General features: G+C 43.8%; 1 protein-coding gene across 5 annotated transcripts in view; it reads left to right on the plus strand.

The window, feature by feature from the left end:
* BTBD19 (BTB domain containing 19) overlaps nt 1-22,258 on the plus strand; it is a 93,643-nt gene extending 71,385 nt beyond the window's left edge. For 3 of the 5 annotated variants that reach the window (XM_033916347.1, XM_033916348.1, XM_033916351.1), the window contains 4 exons: nt 3,731-3,799; nt 13,988-14,119; nt 15,847-15,972; nt 21,835-22,258. In XM_033916347.1, coding sequence (XP_033772238.1) covers nt 3,731-3,799; nt 13,988-14,119; nt 15,847-15,972; nt 21,835-21,969 — 462 coding nt within the window. In that variant the 3' untranslated portion in view covers nt 21,970-22,258. The remainder of the gene's footprint in view (nt 1-3,730; nt 3,800-13,987; nt 14,120-15,846; nt 15,973-21,834) is intronic. The other 2 variants (XM_033916349.1, XM_033916350.1) reach the window with 1 other exon arrangement.
* Nucleotides 22,259-22,471: the final 213 nt, after the last annotated feature.

Raw genomic sequence — 22,471 nt, forward strand, 5'->3', positions numbered from 1 at the left:
CTTATCGGCAGTTCGTTGTATGGCATAAAGGCAACCACAACCTTCAGTGAAAATAAAGAATTAGCTGTTGGCCTGCTTTTTATTTTCCGGTTCCTCTTGTTTTGCTCGTTGTTGTCCAGTGTGCCCCCCCCACTCCCCCCATGCCACAGCCCACCTCCTGGTGTTGTAAACAGGAAGCAAACTGGTTTCCAGCGTGGCTTAGAAATGTTCATGCAACACACTGTAATGTTTGCGTCATTTTGGTCACAAGACCAACTCAGGATGTATGACGGCAAGAGAGCCTGAGAAACTGATCTGCTCTAGATATAGGTGTTTACCCACTCACGGATCGTATACAGAGCCCCCTGCAATTCACATCAGTCTTTTGTTGAAAAATCAGACTAATCTACCTGATTTCCATACACTCGGTGTCACCCCTGACTAGAGATTCTAAGGAGCTGCCTGAGTGCTGCTAGACTGTTCAGGCACCTCAAATTAGGAAGGACACATCAAAACTGTACCATAAATGTGGCACACTTTCTGTGTGGATGCATGGCAACGACCTGCGTATCTCTGAATTTACTTCACATTGGGATTCTACCTGTTCTTCAATTCTTGATGATATAGCTCCAAAATATCATATTAAAAAAAACGTCCTAACAAATTTAACAAAATGGTTTGATGTTCAGTCAAACTGTGCAATGTAGTGAGCAACTGTGCAATGTAGTGAGCAAAAGCACAACAGACAAAAAAGCAATGACAGACGATATGGTGCATGACTTACTTCTGCTGGAGCACTGGTCTAGGTCCTGGCAACTCAGTTTCAATGCCAAAAAATGCAAAGTCATGCACCTGGGAAGCCAGAATCCATGCAAGATCTACACCCTAAATGGCGAGATCCTGACAAGAACTGTAGCAGAAAGAGACTTGGGAGTGATTGTCAGGGAATACATGAAGTCGGCAAACCAAGTGGAGCAAGCTTCATCCAAAGCAAGGCAAATCATAGGTTGCATACGCAGGAGTTTCGTCAGCCGTAAACCTGAAGTCATTATGCCACTGTATAGATCCATGGTGAGACCGCACCTGGAGTACTGTGTGCAATTCTGGAGGCCGCATTACCGCAAGGATGTGCTGAGACTGGAGTCGGTCCAGAGGATGGCCACCAGGATGGTCTCGGGACTCAGGGAGCTCCCGTATGAGGAGCGGTTGGGGAATTTGCAGCTCTACTCACTCGAGGAGCGTCGAGAGAGGGGAGATATGATCGAGACATTCAAATATCTCACGGGCCGCATCAAGGTGGAAGAAGACATCTTCTTCAAGGGTCCCGCGGCAACAAGGGGGCATTCGTGGAAAATCAGGGGCGGGAAACTGCACAGTGACACTAGGAAGTTCTTCACTGAAAGGGTGGTTGATCGCTGGAATAGTCTTCCACTTCGGGTTATTGAGGCCACCAGTGTGGCGGATTTTAAGGCCAGATGGGATAGACATGTGGGATCTATCCGCAAAGATAGATAGCGAGGATCACTGGAGTGGGCAGACTTGATGGGCCGTGGCCCTTATCTGCCGTCTATTTCTATGTTTCTATGTTTCTAGGACACAATTAGACCGTCAAATTTGGCAAAAGGAGGTTCATAATTACAAATTATTAATAAAGGGAAAACGAAAAGCATATTATTCTGCTAAAGTTGGACTCACGGTTACAAACACAAAAAAGCTATTCCATCTGGTTCCTCATGTCTTCAATGTCACTTGTCTTACTCAATCTTCTCATATTTCTTCTCTAATGTCAGAGGAACTTGCTAGATTTTTCAGCTCCAAGATCAATACTTTGAGATCCTCTTGTTCTTTATTGGGAGACTCAGATTTTTGGAAATTTATCATTGCAGCATGATGGTATTCATGCAGATTTGAAATGGACTTCTTTCGATAAACCAGATTGGACTCGGTTTATTTGGACCAATGCTCTCCAGCAATTATGAAATCAGCTTCTTTGGGTTTCCAATTGGATTTATTTAATTGGCTTTCCCAAATTGCTGGAAAAAGCGTTATTTCCTCCATCCAGAGGACGTAGCATCATTACTCCCATTCTTAAAAATTTCAAAGAATCTCTTTCGTTGGTTTCCAACTGCCTCCATTCCTGGAGATGAAATAAAGTTTTAAATTCCATTTAATTCTCACAGAAATAAGAAGAAATTTAATTCTTACCTGATAATTTCCTTTCCTGAATCCTGCTTGACCAGTCCAGACATATAGTTATGTCTCTACTAGTGACATCATCACTTTATGAAGAGAGCTGCATCCCTAGAACTTGAAATAAATATCAGAACAGAACAGAGTCAAAAGAGAAGAACTTACCACTGTAGGGAAACATTCTAACTTTCTGCTTTAACTGTCTCGCTCACAAGGGCTCTATGCGCCCAATTACCACTGATTTCAAGAGAAAGAAGGCACCAACAGCCAAGTCGTCTCTGGGTGGGAATCATGCTTTGGTTTCAGTTAAGCTTATCCAGAAAGATGTTCAATGGGTGTTCGAAAGAGCATGGAGTTCCTAAGGGTTCTCGGAACCTTTAGTCAAGATCTTACGATGCAAAGGCGTAGATGTTCAACATTTCCTGCCATTTCAAAACCCTGTGCAATTCTCAGTTCAACGAGGTACCAATATGGTTGCCTGAGTATTGGTCTTATGTCCAATGTGTTTAAAATGGGGCTTTGTTGGATGGTTGCTCCCTGGATCTGGCTGGCAATTTGAGCAGTTTTGCCTCAGAGGGTCACCACCTTGGGATTGGTTTTTGATTTTCACTTGTCAAAGTGAACACGGACTAAAAATGTAATAAAGCCAGCATTGTTCAAATTTAAATTTTTATCAGACTAACTTTTAGTGTTTCAGGCGTTTTTTTCTCTGGTGTTATATTACTGTAACTCACTCCACATGGTTTTCCCACTACAGTAATCACAGCACTTCAAATAATGCAGAATGTCATCCCCACCACGTACACTCTCCCTGCCCTCTGTCTCTCTACTCCACAGCTTTCCCTCACCAACCCAACCCTGGCCCTTCTCCCCTCCCTCATTGTTTCCAACCGGCCTCCAAACCCACCAGCTACTTTCACAAACTCTTAGTCTTTCTTAGCAGCCAAGAAGTATGGGCTGCATGCAACTCTGAGTCACTGAGAGCCCTGCAGGAGAGGCATCAGTGTGACCTACAACTCATAGGGAACGGCAGGCTTCTCTGATGGGCTTGGACTGCAGAGAGACAGAGAGAAGAACCTGGGTTGGATTTCCACAGCAGCTCCGTTGTGAGTCTGAGCAAGTCACTTAACCCTGTAGGCTGTATAATATGTAAACCGCTTTGATTGTAACCACAAAAAGGTGGTTTATCCCTTTCCTTTCCCTTTCTCATTGGTCCATACTTCACCCAAATTCTCTATGAGAACTGACATTATGCAGTGAGGCAGTTAGTTTTGCAGCACAAGTTCTCAGTAGCAGTCCCTCTGGAAGCTGTTGGCCAGGGATTCTCTGTTTCGTCTGTATGTGCAATGCTTTCCTTCTCTCCCTTTTCCCAGTACCACAAATAGAAACCAAATCTCTGGCTTGGCAGTGCACAGGGCTAACCCCAAAAGCATGTTTTTATAGTCTACTCATTGGATAATCGATTCAATGTTATGTGCAGCAGGCTGAGAATCAATTGCCCTTCACATATGTCATCAATATAGGTGCGATGCAGAGACAGCGGCTTTCTTCTGTTTTGCAGGCAGCAGTGATATACAGACTGATTGACATGAAGAATCGCTGCCTGGCATTCATTGAGAGCTGCACTCGGGTACGTGTTACATCCGTGGAGATAACCCAAATAGATCTTGACTAGAGAAATCCTACCGTGGAACAAAAGCAGTGAACTATCAGGAAGAGAACGCTGCAGGTACTCCACAATCTCAAGATTCCTCTATGAACTTAGGAATATGACTTAGTTTTATGATACACGATTAGTATCTGTTTACAGCCGCAGTGAGTGGCTAGTGTGTGCTCAGTGGACTGCACGATTGATGTCTGCTGACTAAGTCAGAGTGGGAGTGAGGTGAATTTTCAGAGCTGTATGAGCTGTCTCAGTACTCCAAGTTGAGATGCAGAATGGGAGTGAGGTGTATTGGTGAGACAGGTGAGTCTGAGTACTGTCTTCATGCTCATCCCTGTCTTGGTCTGTCAGTGGCTGACACCTCTGAGATCCATCTGTGTTAGACTATCTCCCGCCATGTCCTGGTGACAGAGCCAGCTGGTAAGATGAATTTGTGCCAGTCAGAAATGACGACTGCTGGCCGGATAAAAGACAGATGACTCACTTCCCCATTCACCCTACACTTGATCTTTCCTCCCAGATTGCCAGAGCTCAGCAGTTTCCCAGTTGCTACACTTGACAGCATTCTGCAGGGGATGGAAAACATGGTGACACCCCCACCCCCAGCCTGTCAACCTCAGGAGGTGCCCATTCTGCCCAGGCGTGCCAGGTGTTTCAGACAGCTGCAAGAGGGCCTTGTGGAAGTGACATCCTTTTGTTTTACATTTGCTGTCCACGACCTTTGGCCATGTGAGTCACTGTAGGAGCAATTTTAAAACCAGGCCCTAGTGCCACGTGGTTAGACCCTGTTCTATACTGGCATTCCGGTACAGAATACTGGCAGGTATTGGCACACCTTACGTTTACAGGCCTGGCAGTAAATGCAAGTGAACAAGCGTAGCCCCCAGTGGTCTGGCATCTCCACTTCTTGCCCACCCATCACTGCTTCCGTATGTCTTTACAGAATAAGACTTACGGCCCTGACAGTGTTCTGTAATTTTGTGTGTGCAAGAGGCGTGTAAATCCAGACACCTTCAGAGGGGTAACGAGAGAAATCATTTTCCACGTGGAGCAGGACTGAATAAGGCACACAGGTGAGTAACATGATTCGACAGTGCTGGGACAGATGCACAGTTCTTCCTGCACACAGAGGGTCTTCTCAGGTCCTTGGTGATTTGTTTCTTCTGCTCAGCCAAATGCACATTTAACAAAGCTTTCTCTACAGACATCTTCTTTTTCAGTATACTGTACTGTCAAACAGTGGCAGGTGGTGACATTTACAACGGAGGATTCAGTCAACGTGCCAGAAAACTGCACCTCCCACTCCAGCAAGAACCCCCCTCCAACAAAAACAACTCCTCATTATACATTCATGGTTAAATTGTCTTTTCTTTAATATTTCTGGGCAATAGACCCTAGCAGTCCGCCCGGTACTGCCATCGAAGCCCACCCCAGCCTATCCTAAGCATCCTGTCACTGGAGCTTCTATCAAAAGCAAGTACTGGTCTTAGTTTTATACCCTTTATTTTCTAATTAGAGATCCTCTGTGTTCATCCCACACTTTTTTGAATTCTCTCCACCACCTCCCTCAGGAGGGTATTCTAGGCATCTACCACCCTCTCCATGAAAAACAATTTCCTAACATTAGGGATGGAGTGTGGGGCAGTGGTTAAAGCTACAGCCTCGGCACCCTGAGGTTCTGGGTTCAAATCCATACTGCTCTTTGTGACCCGGGTTAAGTCACTTAATCCCCCCATTGCCCCAGGTACATTAGATAGATTGTGAGCCCACCAGGACAGACGGAGGAAAATTAATGTAAACCATTCTGAGCTCTCCTGGGAAAATGGTATAGAAAGATGAATGATGAAATAAATATGACTCCTAAGTCTGCTACCCCACAACCTCACTATTTTCCTTTCTGTGGAAAAATTTGGTTCTATATTAATACCTTTCAAGTATTTTAATGTCTCCCACTTTAGCTGTTATATGATCGCTCCCACCCAGGTAGGCACCAACTTAGACATTAGATCCACTTTCCCCATTTTAGATCCAAAATCACTCCTGGGTTCCGTCACCATCTGCTTCAGAAGAGCTTCCACGATCTTTCTGCTTTTTTCCCATTCTGCGGATGGAACTTTCCAATCCACATTGGTCTCCCAGTGACAGTTCCTCTCCTTTCCTCAAGATCTTTATTAATTTTGCTGTGCTTGAGTCGGAGGTCTGTAGACCACACTCACGTAGAGAGAAGTTCCATCGCTTCCTCCGTTCTCCGAGCTCTTTGCATTTCAGTCGCTTAGAGAGCTGCTTCTCCACCTTTTTGGCCTTCCCTGTCTTTCCTAAAAAGATTATAGCTGGTATGGGAATCACTGAACTATGTCTCTGTGATAGCAACGACATCTAAGATCAGGGCCTGTGGCTCATGAACTTCTTGCTTAGACTTCGAGCGTCAGTTGGCTTTGCTTTCCAGCTACCTATCATTTTTTGCCTAGTCTCTCTTCCTACGGCATTGCTAAGATGGTTATTTACATTGCTATCTTTTGCTGGGGGTGGCCACCAGAAGTGATCTGTATCTGTAAGCCATCCCCAACTTCTAGTTTAAATGCCTGAATTTCTCAGCAAGGATTCTTTTACCTGCCATAGTAAGATGCAGCCCATCATTTCAATATAGGCTCTTGTTTTTCCATGTATTTCCCCATTCTCCTAACATCATTCCCACCCCCAGTAGAGATAGAGAGACTCAGTGACCCCAGCTAAATACCACCAGTACCTCTTCCTAATTCCTAATCCTCAGCTTTATCCTCTCCCAACCTTTCACCCACACTCTCCAGCCCTTTATCCTGCTGGCCATTTACCTCCTCTTCTTCTACCCTCTTACTCCCACTACCTTCTTTGCCCTCCTAATCCCACCCCACACTCTCCTCTCTGCCTTATCCCTGTTCCCTCTTTGTGCACTGAACATTTCTCACTCTGCTTACCACCCTCCTAAGGACTTTTCTTCCAGGAACTTGTACAAACTGTTTTTAATCCCAACCACATCCTCTAGCAACAAGTTCCAGATTGGGGGAGATGGAAGGCTTTAAGGAAATGCTACTTCTTGCTGCTTCTTGGGTACTGGGTTGCCAGTTTTTTGAAAAGTGAGTCTACAGCCAGTTTTTTGAAAAGTGAGTCTACATCAGGGGTCAATAAGCCAATGTCATGTCAAGACGGTGGCTCCTGAGTATGGTTGTAACAATATATCCAGTTCTTATGCAAATATACCTCTGTTGCAGCTTGACAAACCAAACCAACCATCGTTGCAAACCGTGTTGGGTTGAAGAATATACATATATATTTTTTCAATAAAGTTTGCCCAGAGGATACTATCCTTGGTTAGTCTTTCTTTTCTTTCACTTTTTGGACTTTGTTTGGTTCCTTTTTTTGGGTGGTTCTGTTTAGTCATATCAGCCCTGTGCGAGTGACCTATGTTCTGGAGACCTCAAACTATTCTGCTTCAGCTGTAGAGGTCCTAGTTATGACCTAGAATACGGCATGTTCTGTAAATGCAGGCCTTGAGGGCCACTAATTGCCCAGATGAATATTTGTGAAATATTTGCATACAATAGAGGTAGTAGGCTAGAAATCTCCTTCATGCTTATTTAATATGTATACTCTGAAATTCTGACCCATTGGCGGCCCTCAAGGAGTAAGAGTGGAGACCAAGATTCTTTATGATCATGTTGGTGGCCCAACAAAATTTCCTGCCTCACCACAACCACTTTCTTGATGCCTCCTCTGTGGTCACCTGAGGAGATTGCCTCCATGTGAGGCCATTACCTCCAGATACAGAGGATGTCTAATTTACCTTGCTTTTCTTATCTAACAAGGTTGCAGCATCCTCTGAGCCCAATGACATGACCAGCAGAGACTTCCAGGCATGTGGGCTGCCCACCAGTACTATATGGACTTGCCGCTCCCATCCTCCACATGCAGTCGTTCCGGCCTCCTTGTTGGACAACATAACAATAATAACTTTATTCTTCTATACCACCAGCCCTTAGCGGTTCTAGGCGGTTTATAATAATAATAATAAGCTAGACATCAGCGAATAAATACAAGTCATAAAAAATACGTACATTTATGCATAATTGTGATTGATAAAAACAAAGGAAGGCTTAGGTTACGAATCTGTCAGATAGTTTTCTGGCTTAATTTTACACCTCTCTTCTCTGCTCTCCATCTCATCAGTACACTCATTGCCAGCTTATCTCGTTTTGCAGGATGTGCTCAAGTGCTATGAGAGCCTCCGTTCCATTAAAGGCTGTTTGGACATTTTTCTAATGTGTCTGTTGATAAATCTCATGTTGATATATTCTAAGCTGTACCTTTTCTATTCCTGTCACTGATGGGTTCCATGAGAACGATGGCCTATGTTCCCCCTATTATGTTGTACAAAACCATGTCAGCTGCACAAATGCTCTTCCTTTAAGCCTGCCTGCTTTTTAAGTGCATTTATTAGTTATTATTTAAACCGCAGGGGAAGAACCCAGGAATGCACCTCACTGCTTCCTCCTTTTCAGCCATCCTGGGCTCAGATATATTCTTATCCATCTTAAAACACTGATCTGGACATAAATCATTTAAAAGTTAAATTTAAAAGAAAAAGAGAGCAAAACATTGGCTCCCCATTACCCACCGTATCACTTATAAAATCGTACTACTCTCTTTCAAAATAAAACACTCTCACCAACCCTTATTTCTCGACAAACTTCTCATTCCCCAATGTTCCCCAACCGACCAAAAACTCTTCTTCATTCCCTCCATAAAAGGCTTTTATTACACCCGGAAAACAAATTTCGCGGTAACTGCTCCAACTCTTTGGAACTCTTTACCACAGCCACTCCGTGACGAACAACATTTAGACAAATTTAAGATAAGCCTAAAGACTTTTTTATTTCGTGACGCCTTTGGCTACGTTTAAACTTACCTTTAACTCTCCCTCTTTGTTTCTTCTCTTATTTTCTTCCTCTCCTTTCTTTTTTTCTTTTTTTATTTTTTTCTCTCTCTTTCTATTCTCTCTCTTTTTTCCTTTTCTAATTACAACCAACCGCTTTGATAAAGCGACCTATCCTATATGTTCTTTCCCCTTTCCCACTGTCTCCATTTCTTCTTCAACATGTAACTTTTCCCTTCCCTTCCCTTTTACCCTCACTTTCAAGTCTGTCCAGTCCATGTTATTTATGTTCACCTATTTATTTTTAATGCCAACATTTTATCTTACTTTTATCGCTTTTTAGATTCATTGTAAACCGTCCAGATATTCGTTTGATGGTCGGTATATTAAAAACCAATAAAACTTGAAACTTGGAGCTGACATGCCACTTCCTCAGTAATCTCTAAAGTTATCACAGGGGGTTTCCAGCATTTTCTCAGGTTGCACTAACCGTGTAGCATCATGCCCTCAGAAATCAAAACATGATTTAGAATAAACAGGTCAATTCTCTTTCGTTCCTTGGACAGTAGGTCTTGAGTGAGCATCAGACCAGCCTACACAAGCTTTGACCTTTGCATTTTTTGTACCTTTTTACAATATTCTCTGTCTGGTTTTCAGTTTTAATATGGTCTGTGAACTTCTTTGGCCTCCTGCAGATTTTCACTCTGAGCTCTTTGGTAGCAAGAACTAATAAATCCTCTCTCTATCCCCTCCCACATCTTTTCAGTGAGGAGTTGTCCTGTGATTCAAGCCTCTGTGGCTCACTTGACTATGATTGTATTATAATAGAATATCTCTTTAAGAACATAAGAATAGCCACACAGGGTCAGACCAGTGGTCCATCCAGCCCAGTGGCCGATCCAGGTCACAAGTACCTGGCAGAAATCCAAGTATAGCAACATTCCAGGCTACCAATCGAGGACAATCAGAGGCTTCCCTCATGTCTATCATTATAGACTATAGACTAGTTCTGCCCGATTTGGGGAAAAAAATTTTGATTCGATTCAGCCTATTGAATCGATTTTTTGATCTGACTTTCCTGCCCAATTGGGTGTTTTTTCCAAACATCCTGGTGGGTTTATTTTATAGCCTCTTCACCCCTTTTATAGCCTCTTCACCCCCTTTGCACTCTCCTACCCACACTGGTCCCCTGGTGTAAACAAAATAAACAAACAAAAAAGACTTTCCCTCTCTCTGTTAAATCCTAGCTCACGTTCGCGGTCTAACACCAGCTCTGGCAGGATACACTTTTCAAATCTGACATATTGTAATCACAAAACAGAAAATAAAATTATTTTTCCTACCTTTTGTTGTCTGGTCATTTTTGAAATCATGTTGGTCCCATGTTGATCTGGTTGTCCTCTGATCAGGCTCTCCTTTCTTCTTTCTCCGTACTAACCATTCATCTTCCATCTCTGTCCTCCCCTTCTGTTTCCCTTTCCTCCCCCAGAGGTCTGGCATCTTTCCTTTTGTTCATCTCCATCCCCCCGCAGCTGCATCAATGGACCCCACCATCCCCAGATCCACCATCTCTCCTTTTCTCAACTACCCTTTCATCCAGCATCTCTCTTCTGTGTCCCTGTTCCTATTTTCCTCTCCAGTATTTAAGAACATAAGCAATGCCTCCGCTGGGTCAGACCTGAGGTCCATCGTGCCCAGCAGTCCGCTCACATGGCGGCCCAACAGGTCCAGGACCTGTGCAGTAATCCTCTATCTATACCCCTCTATCCCCTTTTCCAGCAGGAAATTGTCCAATCCTTTCTTAAACCCCAGTACCGTACTCTGCCCTATTACGTCCTCTGGAAGCGCATTCCAGGTGTCCACCACACGTTGGGTAAAGAAGAACTTCCTAGCATTCGTTTTGAATCTGTCCCCTTTCAACTTTTCCGAATGCCCTCTTGTTGTTTTATTTTTGAAAGTTTGAGGAATCTGTCCTTCTCTACTCTCTCTATGCCCTTCATGATCATGAAAGTCTCTATCATATCCTCTCTAAGTCTCCTGTTCTCCAGGGAAAAGGGACCCAGTTTCTCCAATCTCTCAGCGTATGAAAGGTTTTCCATCCCCTTTATCAGACGTGTTGCTGTTCTCTGCACTCTCTTGAGTAACGCCATATCCTTCTTAAGGTACGGCAACCAATATTGGATGCAGTACTCCAGATGTGGACGCACCATCGCCCGATACAACGGCAGGGTAACTTATTTTGTTCTGGTTGTAATACCCTTCTTGATTATACCTAGTATTCTATTCGCTCTCTTAGCGGCCGCTGTGCATTGTGCCGTCGGCTTCATTCTCATGTCCACCATTACCCCCAAGTCCCTTTCTTGGGTACTCTCCTTTAATAACATCCCTCCCATCGTATAGTTGTACCTCGGGTTTCTGCTTCCCACATGTAATACTTTACATTTCTCAATGTTGAACTTCATCTGCCATCTCGTTGCCCATTCCCCTAGTTTGTTCAAGTCCCTTTGCAATTCTTCGCAGTCCTCTTTAGTCCGAGCTCCACTAAATAGTTTGGTGTCGTCCACGAATTTTATTATCTCACACTTCGTCCCTGTTTCTAGATCATTTATGAATATATTAAATAGCAGCGGCCTGAGCACCGAGCCCTATGGAACACCACTCATGACCCTCCTCCAGTCCGAGTAGTGGCCCTTCACTCCTATCCTCTGTTTCCTACCCGTCAACCAGTTTCTGATCCATCTATGTACGTCTCCTTCCACCCGTTCTACACTACTCAGGATTTCATTTCTATAGCACTACTAGACATATGCAGCACTGTACATCAAAATATAGAGAAACAGTCCCTGATCCAAAGAGCTTACAGTCTAGTCAAGACATACAAACTGGACAAGAAGGTGCATCAATAGACAGTGCTCAGGTGGGGGAATTACAGAAGGAATAAAACAGGTATTGGTGCTTAGCCCTAACTTCTTTAGCCTTTCCTCATACAAAAAAATTCCCATCCTTTTCAACATTTTAGTCACTCTTGTCTGAACTTTTTAAACATTTTCATAAACGATATTGCTGCAGGGCTATCGGGTAAGATTTGCCTCTTTGCGGATGATACCAAAATCTACAATATAGTATAAGAATATAAGAATAGCCTTCCTGGGTCAGACCAATGGCCAATCAATCCAGTAGCCCGTTCTCACGGTGGCCAATCCAGGTCCCTAGTTCCTGGCCAAAATCCAAAGAGTAGCAATATTCCATGCTACCGATCCAGAGCAAGCAGACACCCCAGATGGTGTGAATAACATGAAGAAAGACCTGGTAAAGCTTGAAAAATGGTCTGAAATTTGGCATCTAAAATTTAATGTTAAGAAATGCAAGGTCATGCATTTGGGCTGCAAAAACCCGAGGGAACGATACAGTTTAGGGGGTGAAGAACTTATATGTACGACAGAAGAGCAGGTCTTGGGTGTGACTATATGTGATGATCTTAAGGTGGCCAAACAGGTTGAAAAAGTAACGGCAAAAGCTAGGTTGCCTAGGGAGAGGTATGGCCAGTAGGAAAAAGGAGGTATTGAAGCCCCTGTAGAAGACTCTGGTGAGACCTCATTTACAATATTGTGTACAATTGTGGAGTAGTACAAAAGGAAGTGGGAACGGAAGATCACTGATGTAAAACCAACTTGTTTATTTCAGAAAAGGACATAAGCAGAAGCTGTGAACCTGACACTGAGGAACGCCTGCATCAGGGGTCACTAAACAAAAAAACATAGCACAACATATTAAATCACATCATATAAAAATTACAAAATTTTTCATAAGCCATACAATTCTGGAAGCCACACCTTCAAAAAGATATAAAAAGGATGGAGTCGATCCAGAGGAAGGTTACTAAAATGCTGTGTGGTCTTCGTGGTAAGGCGTAAGAGGCCAGACATAAAGATCTCAATCAGTTTACTTTGGAGGAAAGGCGGGAGAGGGGAGATATGATAGAGACGTTTAAATACCTACGTAATATAAATGCGCATGAGTCGAGTCTCTTTCATTTGAAAGGAAACTCTGTAATGAGAGGGCATAGGATGAAGTTAAGAGGTGATAGGCTCTGGAGTAATCTGAGGAAATACTTTTTTACAGAAAGGGTGGTAGATGCATGGAACGGTCTCCCAGAAGAGGTGGTGGAGACAGAGACTGTGAGATCTCTCAGAGAGAAAGAGATAATGGTTAATGCGGATGGACAGACTGGATGGGCCATTTGGCTTTTATCTGCCATCATGTTTCTATGCTTACTCAAGGTTAAGTTGCACCACGGAGCGATGCAGAGGCATTGTAATATTCTTGGTCTTCGTTAACATTCCCAGCATCCTATTTGCTTTTTTTGGCCTGGTATATTTACATGGCTGCCTTTTCATGGATCAGGTTGTTGCTCTTTGAATCTTGGAAGTTAGTGCTATTATGGTGTGATTCTGAGGGTAGTTTAGAGTGGAGGGCTTGCTTGGCGTTGACCTTACTGAGGTGACATCTCGGCTGCTGTCTTTTATAGGTAGGCGTGCTTTTTATTTATTCATTTATGCATGATGATTTATTTACCTTCAAGGCGGGATACAGCAACAATAAGTCAGACTTAAACAATTGAAAAAAATCTGGTATTACAATGTCAACTCAATATGCAATAAAACGTTGAAATAGACAGCAAAGATGAACGATGTAGCTGGATCAGATTTTTGCTGCTTTCTTATGACAGTTTTCTGGAAGGCGTTTTTTGTAGGATTTGGTTTCTGGAGCTCTGAAGAGGTCGTCTCCCCTGCCACTGGCAATCCCATAGGTTACACACCTGTGTAAATGTGCGTACATGCCCACCACCACTCACAGCTGGGCTGTTTTATAAAGTCAGAAAAGGCTTTATAAATGACCCCCATAAAGGTGATCTGCAGTTTTGGAGCTAGACTTTCTATAAGGATTCCCGTTAACTGCATTTGAGTTTTGTTTCATATAACACTTTCAGTATTTTATGCTTTTCAGATTTTACTAATGTATGTGTTTAGAATTGTTTTTATTTGAATTTTTCATGGTGTTTACATTGTTATGATTTTGTATTTATTGTCAATTACCATGAGATATGGTTGAAAGTCAGTATAGATTTGTGCATAGATTAAATTGATATTCACCTCTGCTTACTGGAAAAACATGCTGTGCCATTGATTTATGGTAAGAGTAACAAGTTACTGAGCTATGCTTTGTACATATTTCCGTTGTCACAGGAGGTCATCCGAAGCAGGAGTTTTCGGGAGATGTCTGCACCAGCGCTTCTGTGCATGCTTCAGAGTGATCGTCTGACAGCTGATGAAGTGGAACTGATCTGCGCTGTCCGAGAATGGACACACGTCAATTCCGTGAGTGCTGAGGGATGAACCTGGGAAGAACTGAACATGACATGACAACCTTGCTTAGGCTTGCATAGTCTGGACGTCAAGACCTGGGGCTGGGTCTAGGAATGAGAAAAGGGGGCTGTAGATAATGGAAGAGGGTTCACACTGGCAAATGAAACCGTGGATTGAAGACAAAGTTTTATTTTATTTTTCTTTCCAGCTTATGATTTATCTTTAATCTTATCTATTTAATTCTACTGTTCAACGGCTCCCCCTTCTGCTTCTATTCCTTTCTCTCCTCTCTTCTACCTTCCAAAGTATTTAGATCAATGCTGTCTTGTAAAATGTTTATTTTATTTTTATTTTTCCTCTAACTCTACTTTTCACTTCTCTATTACCCTCCAGGTACTTTAGTTAGATTGTGAGCCTTCGGAACAGTAAGGGAATTTTTCAAGTACCTTTCTTATTTCTTATCTTAATGTATATTTTCTGTAAACCGCTTAGAACCTAACGGATGTAGCGGTATATAAGAAATAAATTACATTGCATTACATTACAAATGGTGAGGGTGGCAGAAGGGGGACTAGTGTCAAAGATAGAAAAAGAAAATCTGGAGGTAATGTGGGAGAAAGAGCCTCCTAGGCTGTATATCCTGCCTTACTTCATAGGAATTCAAAGCAGATTACAATAGAAATGAAGAGAAGTTAACAGCAAATTGCAGATCAAAATTATATTAACCAATTTTAAGGACAAGTATGTCTCTAAGGTCTTTCAAAATAAAATGTAAGCAGGGGAATGTCTTGCTTCTAAAGCAGGGGTCTCAAAGTCCCTCCTTGAGGGCCGCAATCCAGTTGGGTTTTCAGGATTTCCTCAATGAGTATGCATTGAAAGCAGTGCATGCACATAGATCTCATGCATATTAATTGGGAAATCCTGAAAACCCGACTGGATTGCGGCCCTCAAGGAGGGACTTTGAGATCCCTGTTCTAAAGAGATGTCATTTCTGAAAGTAAAAATAATTTTTTAGCTGTGAGATAACTTAATTTGAAAAATAGCAGCTGATCATACCCTTTAAAGCTTTAGAAACTAAAGAGAGGGGAAACAGTCAGATGAGGGCTGATGATGTGAAGCTAAGGAAAAATCTAGTCAGCTATTGAGATAGACATGGAACGTTGCTGCTATTTGCCACTGGGCTAGGTGGACCATTGGTTTGCTCCAAGATTGGTAAGTGTCAAGAACATTAGTAGGCAGGGGGTAGCTAGTCCTAATCTTCCAACACCTGCCATGTTTCGGCAGTTGGAACCCAAGCACAGTACCGGGTAAAGCTTTGGATTCTTGCCCAGAAATAGCTAAGAAGAAAAAATTAAAAAAATTTAAATTGAATCAGGTTGGGCAGACTGGATGGACCATTCGGGTCTTTATCTGCCATCATCTACTATGTTACTATGTTATGTTACATCGTGACTTTTTCTCACACCACCAGATTTAGGAATTAGCTCCAATGGTTTTTTGCTCTTAGTGTATTCTTTAGTCAGTAATTTTCAGGAATAATTTTTTTTTGCTGAAATGTTAAATTTGACACAAACACAGTATTCACGGTGCCCCCCCCCCCCCCAAAAGTATTCTTGATTTTCTATGATTATTGCTCAGTTCTTAAATTTCCTGTGAAGAGTTTTCCCTGTTGGCTGGGGGGGGGGGAGTGGGGCAGGCCGGGGCAAATCCCGTGCTAGCCCTTGCATTCTGTCTTTCAGGTGGTTCTCGACATTCCAGTTCCGCAGATTGCAGCTGAGATTGTGGGGGAGATCCGTCTCTTTCTTCTTTCTCCAGATGAGCTTACTACCCTCGAGAAGGAGAACAGGAAGGATCCGTTTATTCCGGTATGGAGTCAAGTCTCACCCCTTTCCCCTTCCTCCATCTCTATCCTTGGGGTGACTTAAAGTCCTTTCCAGTGAAAATGTCCAGGCAGAATATAATTCAGCAATAAAAACATAAAATCAACCCCAAATAGACAAATGTGAAAATAAAATCAGAAAAAGAGATTAAGCTTTAAAATGTTCATTAAAAGCTGTCCACTTTAGACATCAAACAGCAAAAGCCTCTATAAATAAAGCTATATTGATAGAGATTTCTATTCCGCCATTACCTTGCGGTTCAAGGCGGATTACAAAAGCAATAAAAAGCAGAGGGTTACAATGGAAGAACATTTGTCCTTTCTGGAGAGGTAAAGAGTAGGTTATGTAGGAAGAGGGAGGGGGGAAGGACGGTAAGTTTGAAGTTAGGGCTGTTTCAGGAATTTCTTGAAGAGTATAGTTTTTATTCCTTTTCTGAACGTCTTGTAGTCTGACGTCATTATCAGTAGACTAGAGATTTGGTTATCTAGTTTAGCTGCTTGAGTGGCCAGGAGGCCATCGTATAGTTTTTTCCGTTTTACTTCTTTGATCGAGGGGTGTGTGAATGGGGGGGGTGTTTTTCTATGTCTGATTGAGGTGGTTTGCATGAGGCGGTTGTTCAGGTAGGTTGGGCTGTCTCCGTTTAAGGCTTTAAATAACATACAGTAGAATTTAAATAGTATTCTTTCTTGGATTGGTAGCCAATGTGAGTTGATGTATGCTTCTGTAATATGGTCGTGTTTCCTCAATGAGTAGATGAGTCTCAGAGCTGTATTTTGGATTGTTTGTAGTTGTTTAGTCATTGTAGCAGGGCAGGGGAGGTAGAGGATGTTGCAGTAATCTAGTAGACAAGATTAGGGATTGTACTATAAGCTGGAATTGTGTTTTTTCGAAGAATTTCCTGACTTGTCTTAGGTTTCTCATCACTGCAAAGGATTTCTGTATTGTTTTATTTATTTGCGGTTGCATGGTGCCGCATCGGTCTATAGTCGTTCCTAGTAGTTTTATGGTAGTTTGAATGGGATAGATGATTGTGTTAATTTCTATATTGGTTATGGTTGGGACTTCTTGAAAATGATCATTTAAAGGTCTCAAATTTCCTGATCATAGTGAGAAAAAAGCCTTCTAGACAAAAGAAAGCATTTTAAATTTCACTTCCATTGCGGCTGAATTTGGAATAGCCTGCAGCCCTGTTAGCATGCTAAATGGGAGACCCAGAAACCAAGAATTCCAGTCATGGAGGTGGACCAAAACCAGACATTGTAAGAGTTAACAAGATGAAATCAAACGGTGTCATAGAAAGAGTCTAAAGTGACCTCAGACCACAATGGAATTAAAACATGAACCTTCCGTGCAGTGGGAGTAAGGGGTGGGGGGGGTGGGAGGTCCAGCACCCTTCCGTCCCTCCCGCTCCTTCCCGACCTCACTGCTGCCTGCGTTTTCCACCGTAAGCAGCATCATGAACTTGCTGCCCGCATCAGTGTCATAAGAACCTAAGAGTAGCCGTACTGAGTCAGACCAATGGTCCATCAAGCCCAGTAGCCCGTTCTCACAGTGGCCAATCCCTGATCAAAACCCAAGGAGTAGCTCTCTCTGATGTCGCTTCTGGGTCCCGCGCCTAGGAAGAACAAATGCAGACAGCAAGTTTGTGATGCGTAGGAAAATGAAAGAGGTACGGGGGAAGGAGCGGGCTGGAACCACCACCCTGGGCACTATTCACCCTCGCTACGCCACTGCTCCCACGATACAGAGGTTATTAGAAAGCCATTCTGGACTTCTTCATAAACAGTCTAACTTTTGAAACGGAACATTTACGATCATTTTTGAAGGGAAAGAAAAAGACCAATCCACCCAACTCACCAACCTTCAACACTGCCTCACCGACATGAAGAGCTGAATGACAGTCAACAATCTTCAGCTGAATGCTGCCAAAACTCAACTACTATGGATTAGAAAGAAGAACACCAACTTCATCTGCCCAACACTATCTTGGGACTCCACGCTCTTGACAGCAAAAGACCAAGTATGCAGTCTTGGGGTGGTATTGGATGGCCACCTGTCCCTCTCAGGCGGTCTCCACTTCTTCCACTATCTGCGCCAGCTAAAAAGGATCAAACCATATAGCACTAAACCTAACCTAGCCCAACTCTTCTACGCCTATGTACTCTCCAGAATGGATTATTGCAACTCTATCTTCAATGGAATCACCACCAAAGAACTCAAGCACCTCCAGCGAGTGCAGAACTCCTTTACAACCTCGACTACCATGATCTCATCTCCCCAGCCCTCCATGAGGAACACTGGCTGCCGATTAACAAGTGCTGTGTATTCAAAGCCCTCGTGATGGCCTACAAGAGATTCCACCTCACCACCCCAGCCTACATCATATCCAAACTCCCATAGTACACTCCTGCCCGCTCACTCTGCTCTGAAATCCCTGCAGGAAGATCCCTCTTAATGGAAACGGCTCATAAATGCTCATACAGCCACTTCATCCGCCGTCTTTGGAATCAGTTGCCCACCCAGATAAGATCTCAATTCTCGCTGATGACCTTCTGGAAAACGCTGAAGACCCATCTCTTCACCTGAACAGTGCTAACGATCAGCCTACTCCCTGCTCTCCTCCTCCCTCCCTCCTCCTTCTGCCCCTTCCCCCCCTTCCCCGACTCCATGCCTTCTCGTGCTCTCTCTCCCCTCCTCTGTTTCCTTTTCTCACTCTCCTGTCTCTTCTAGGAATGCCTTTGTCCTGTAATTTTTTTGTGAATGTCAATTGTAACCCGTTCTGAGCCTCTGGGAGAATGGAATATAAATCGAATTAAATAAATAAAGATTATTTAGGAGCAAAGTCTTAAAAGGTCGTGATGAGTCCTAAGCTCAGATTCTATAACGGAAGTTACGTGAATAGCAGCCTGACCCAGCCTGACCTGTCCATGGCTCTTCCTCTGGAATTTGTATAGACTAGTGAGTAAGGGCACTTGCGTGTGTAACTTCTAATTGGGCCAACTAACATTAGTTCAGGTCAATTAACAGTCAATTATCGAATTAAGTTGCATGCACAACGGACCTTATTGTATAACTTGTGCATACAAATTTGTTCACTAGTTGGAAATTTGATCACATGTGTTTATAGAATTAGGGGACTATCTATAAAACAGCTGCAAAATTCCTTTCAAAGCAGACAGACCAGTTGCGTATACAGACGATACTAAGAAGGAGAGAGAGTTGTCCTATTTGGGTGCTTCATTGTCTTTTGACAGGTTAGAGAAGTCCTTGTTTGGCTGTCTCTTTCTTTGCTACTGAAGGTGATAGATAGGCAGCGCCTTTCCCGTGGAGGAGAGATGCTGAAAGATGTACATCTGACTTTTAATAGACGGTCCCTGCTCAGAAGAGCTTACAGTCTCCCTGTGACTAGACCTGTCAGAGCAGATGGTGCCACCTTGAGTCACAGAAATAAGAATAATAATAACTATTTTTCTACTAGTTTTTGAGCCCGTTACATTAACGGGTGCTAGAACAGAAGTGTAGACTTAGGCATTTCTTTCTCTCTGCCCCTGTCTGTTTCCCCTTCTCCCTTACTTTTACCTCCCTCATGTCCAGCAGTACCCCTTCTCCCTTACCTGCTCACTGTCCAGCATCCGCTAGGCCAGGCAGCCTTGGGGCTTTTGCTAGGCTGGCCCGCTTCGCATTATCGAAGTGGGCCGGCCTAGCAAATGCCCCACGGCTGCTGCCGCTGCTGGTCCAGGGGTGAGAAGGAGAGGCGTCGTCAGTCGGAGATCGGGGCAGGAACGTTGCTGGGGAAACTGCTGCACACATCAGAAACCGCCGAAGGCTCCTACTGTACATGCGGCGACATGGAGCCACGGATCAGGGATCACAGCCACACAAAGTTTCAACTGCCCATGCGCGCTAAGGGTTTTATTATAGCGGATACCGCCAACACCCAAAACGTTCTAGGCGGTTCAAAGACTAAAAAGGACTAGACAGAAAAGCAGTACAATAAGAAACTATGACGTAACAAGTTTTTTAAACAAATAGGTCTTAAACCAATTTTCTAAAGGTGCAATAAGATTCAGATTGTCTCTCCTTCAGAGGCTCCAGCTGGTGGCCCTGGGTTTTATTCCTATTTTTAAGGGCCAGCATGTCTGGATTTACTCGGACACGTCCTCTCTTTAGAGGATATGTCCGGGTGTCCAGATGGCTTTTCAAAACCCGGCACGGATTTTGAAAAGCTTTCTCTTCAGATTGCGTCAGGAGGAGGCATCCACACATCCCGACAAGAACAAGCTGGGGGGCGAGGCTGGGGGCAGATCTATGGGTCAGGATTTTACGCAAGTAAAATCTGGTAACTGCCTTGATCCCCTGTGCCACAGGGACCCCCATGCCTGACTGGAGGAGGCATAGCATGAAGGTGGGCTTTGGGAGCCCTTCCCCAGTTTCTGTCCTGGGCCGCTGCTCCCCTTCCGTCCTCTTAGTTCCTGTCTCTTGTGGACCAATGGATTGAAATCTCTTGTAGGACCACCTCTGGGAGAGGAAGGCCTGGCTTCTCCCTTGTACTTAGTTTTCCCTCCTAAAGCTCACACTCCTATGTTATGGGGCCATGTTCTCAGAAAAGACTTGAGCAGGGACCAGCATCCTCTGGGACAGCAAGGACGGGAAAACTTCTCTGTCTCTACAACAAGCTCTCATCCGATGAGTACAGAGGAGGCCGTCATCTTCTTAGGACTGACAACTTTTTGAAAGAAAAAATCCTGTGTCCCACACCAAAGGGTGAGATTGAAAGCCAATGAGTGTCAGATTTACATCCCAAATGCACCACATTAATTGGCCTTCAGTCTCTGGGGTGGGCCATCCTTGGCATCTCCATGGGAGCATGGCCAGTGTGAGAAAATTTGGGGAGTGCCAGGGCACCTATAGCTCCTCCCAGTGGTCCCCAACCTTGTCCTGGAGGACCACCGGGCCAATCGGGTTTTCAGGCTAGCCCTAATGAGAGAGATTTGCATATAATGGAAATTACAGTATGCAAATCTGCTCCATGCATATTCATTAGGGCTATCCAGAAATCCCGATTGGCCCGGTGGTCCTCCAGGGTTGGGGACCACTGCTATAGGTTCTGCAGATTATATCACTCTTAGGCTACACATTTGTATGCTAGCAAGGGACTGAGCATTGACACCAACTTAAGCTGCTATGGTAGGTGCTTAAGTGCCATATTAGAATAGTGACTGCCTTAATTAGGGATGCCCAATTGTGGAATTGCTCCCTCTGTCCGTAGGGATCTCAAGAGCAGAAAATTAACCCCTTACTGTGTGGCCAGTATCTGTGCTCCGCCTGTTGATTGTGCCAGATTTGAATTTATGTTGGAGGGTTTCTTTGTATTTTCTCATTTGATCTTTTGTACACAGGGCCCAGACTTGCAGGAGCTTTAGTTTCTTTTGCAGACGTCTAGAGTTCAGGGTCCTCTGCTCTTTGGGATGTACATTTTGCACATCCCAAAGTGTAATCAATTGGATTTATAGAGAGCCTTTCATCCAGATCATATGTCAGGAACATGCGTGCCAATGTATTTGTAGCATCTGTATTCAGGAATAGGATAATGAGACTTACCCAGGGTCAGAGTTGGATTAGAACTGGAGCATGGTGGCTGAAATTAGAACCTGTATGATGGAGCAACATTGGTCACTTGTGCTATGAGGAAATATTTTTGCATGTGTGTCTTTTCCTCCCAGAATAAATACATAGAGAACAACAAACACAGCAAAAGCTCGAAGACCGCCTCCTTTTAAAGACTGGCTGTTGGAGGCCTGCTCAGAATGCTGATCCTTACCGAGGGTTTCTGGGTTCTTTTCACAGGTGGAAAGGATTGCTGAGGCCTGGAAGTTTCATGCTCTGAAGAAAGGAGGTGGGGTCCAGCACCATCTGTTCTGCAGACGGAAGGGCACCCTTCCCCGGGACCACCACAGATATCTCGACCCACACTACAAGTGAGGAGGAGAGGGGGTCGAAGGTCAGCAGCTGGCACTCAGGCCCTCTGTCTTGGGCCTCTCATCCTCCAGAGAACTGAATAGCTTAAAAAATCACTGACAGACGTCCAAGGCATGAATCACAGCAAATGTCACCTTTGTATTTCAATTAATAGACTAGGCCTTTTATTATTGAAATATCAAAAATTGTGTATATACGGATATGATGTGGACACCTGTTAACACAGCGCCAGCAGTATGTCAGCCCATGTTAATGCTTTTCTATTAAGAGAGAATTTTATTCTGCACCAAGAGGTCAACATATTTAATCTGGACTCATTGCCTTTGAGATTTAAATCTGGTGATCAGTGGGGGTGTTGGTAATTGGTAAGAAGGGGATCCATGTGCCTAGTAGCAGCTGCCAAAAGAAAGGCCAAGTGCATCAAAAGGAACAATAAAGACTGCATCCGTGATAAATGGCAATAAGCTTAAGCAAAAGGAGGTCCTGGAAGGGGATATAGTGGAGA

Source organism: Geotrypetes seraphini, chromosome 12 (assembly GCF_902459505.1).
Source record: "Geotrypetes seraphini chromosome 12, aGeoSer1.1, whole genome shotgun sequence".
NCBI classification, from domain to species: domain Eukaryota; kingdom Metazoa; phylum Chordata; class Amphibia; order Gymnophiona; family Dermophiidae; genus Geotrypetes; species Geotrypetes seraphini.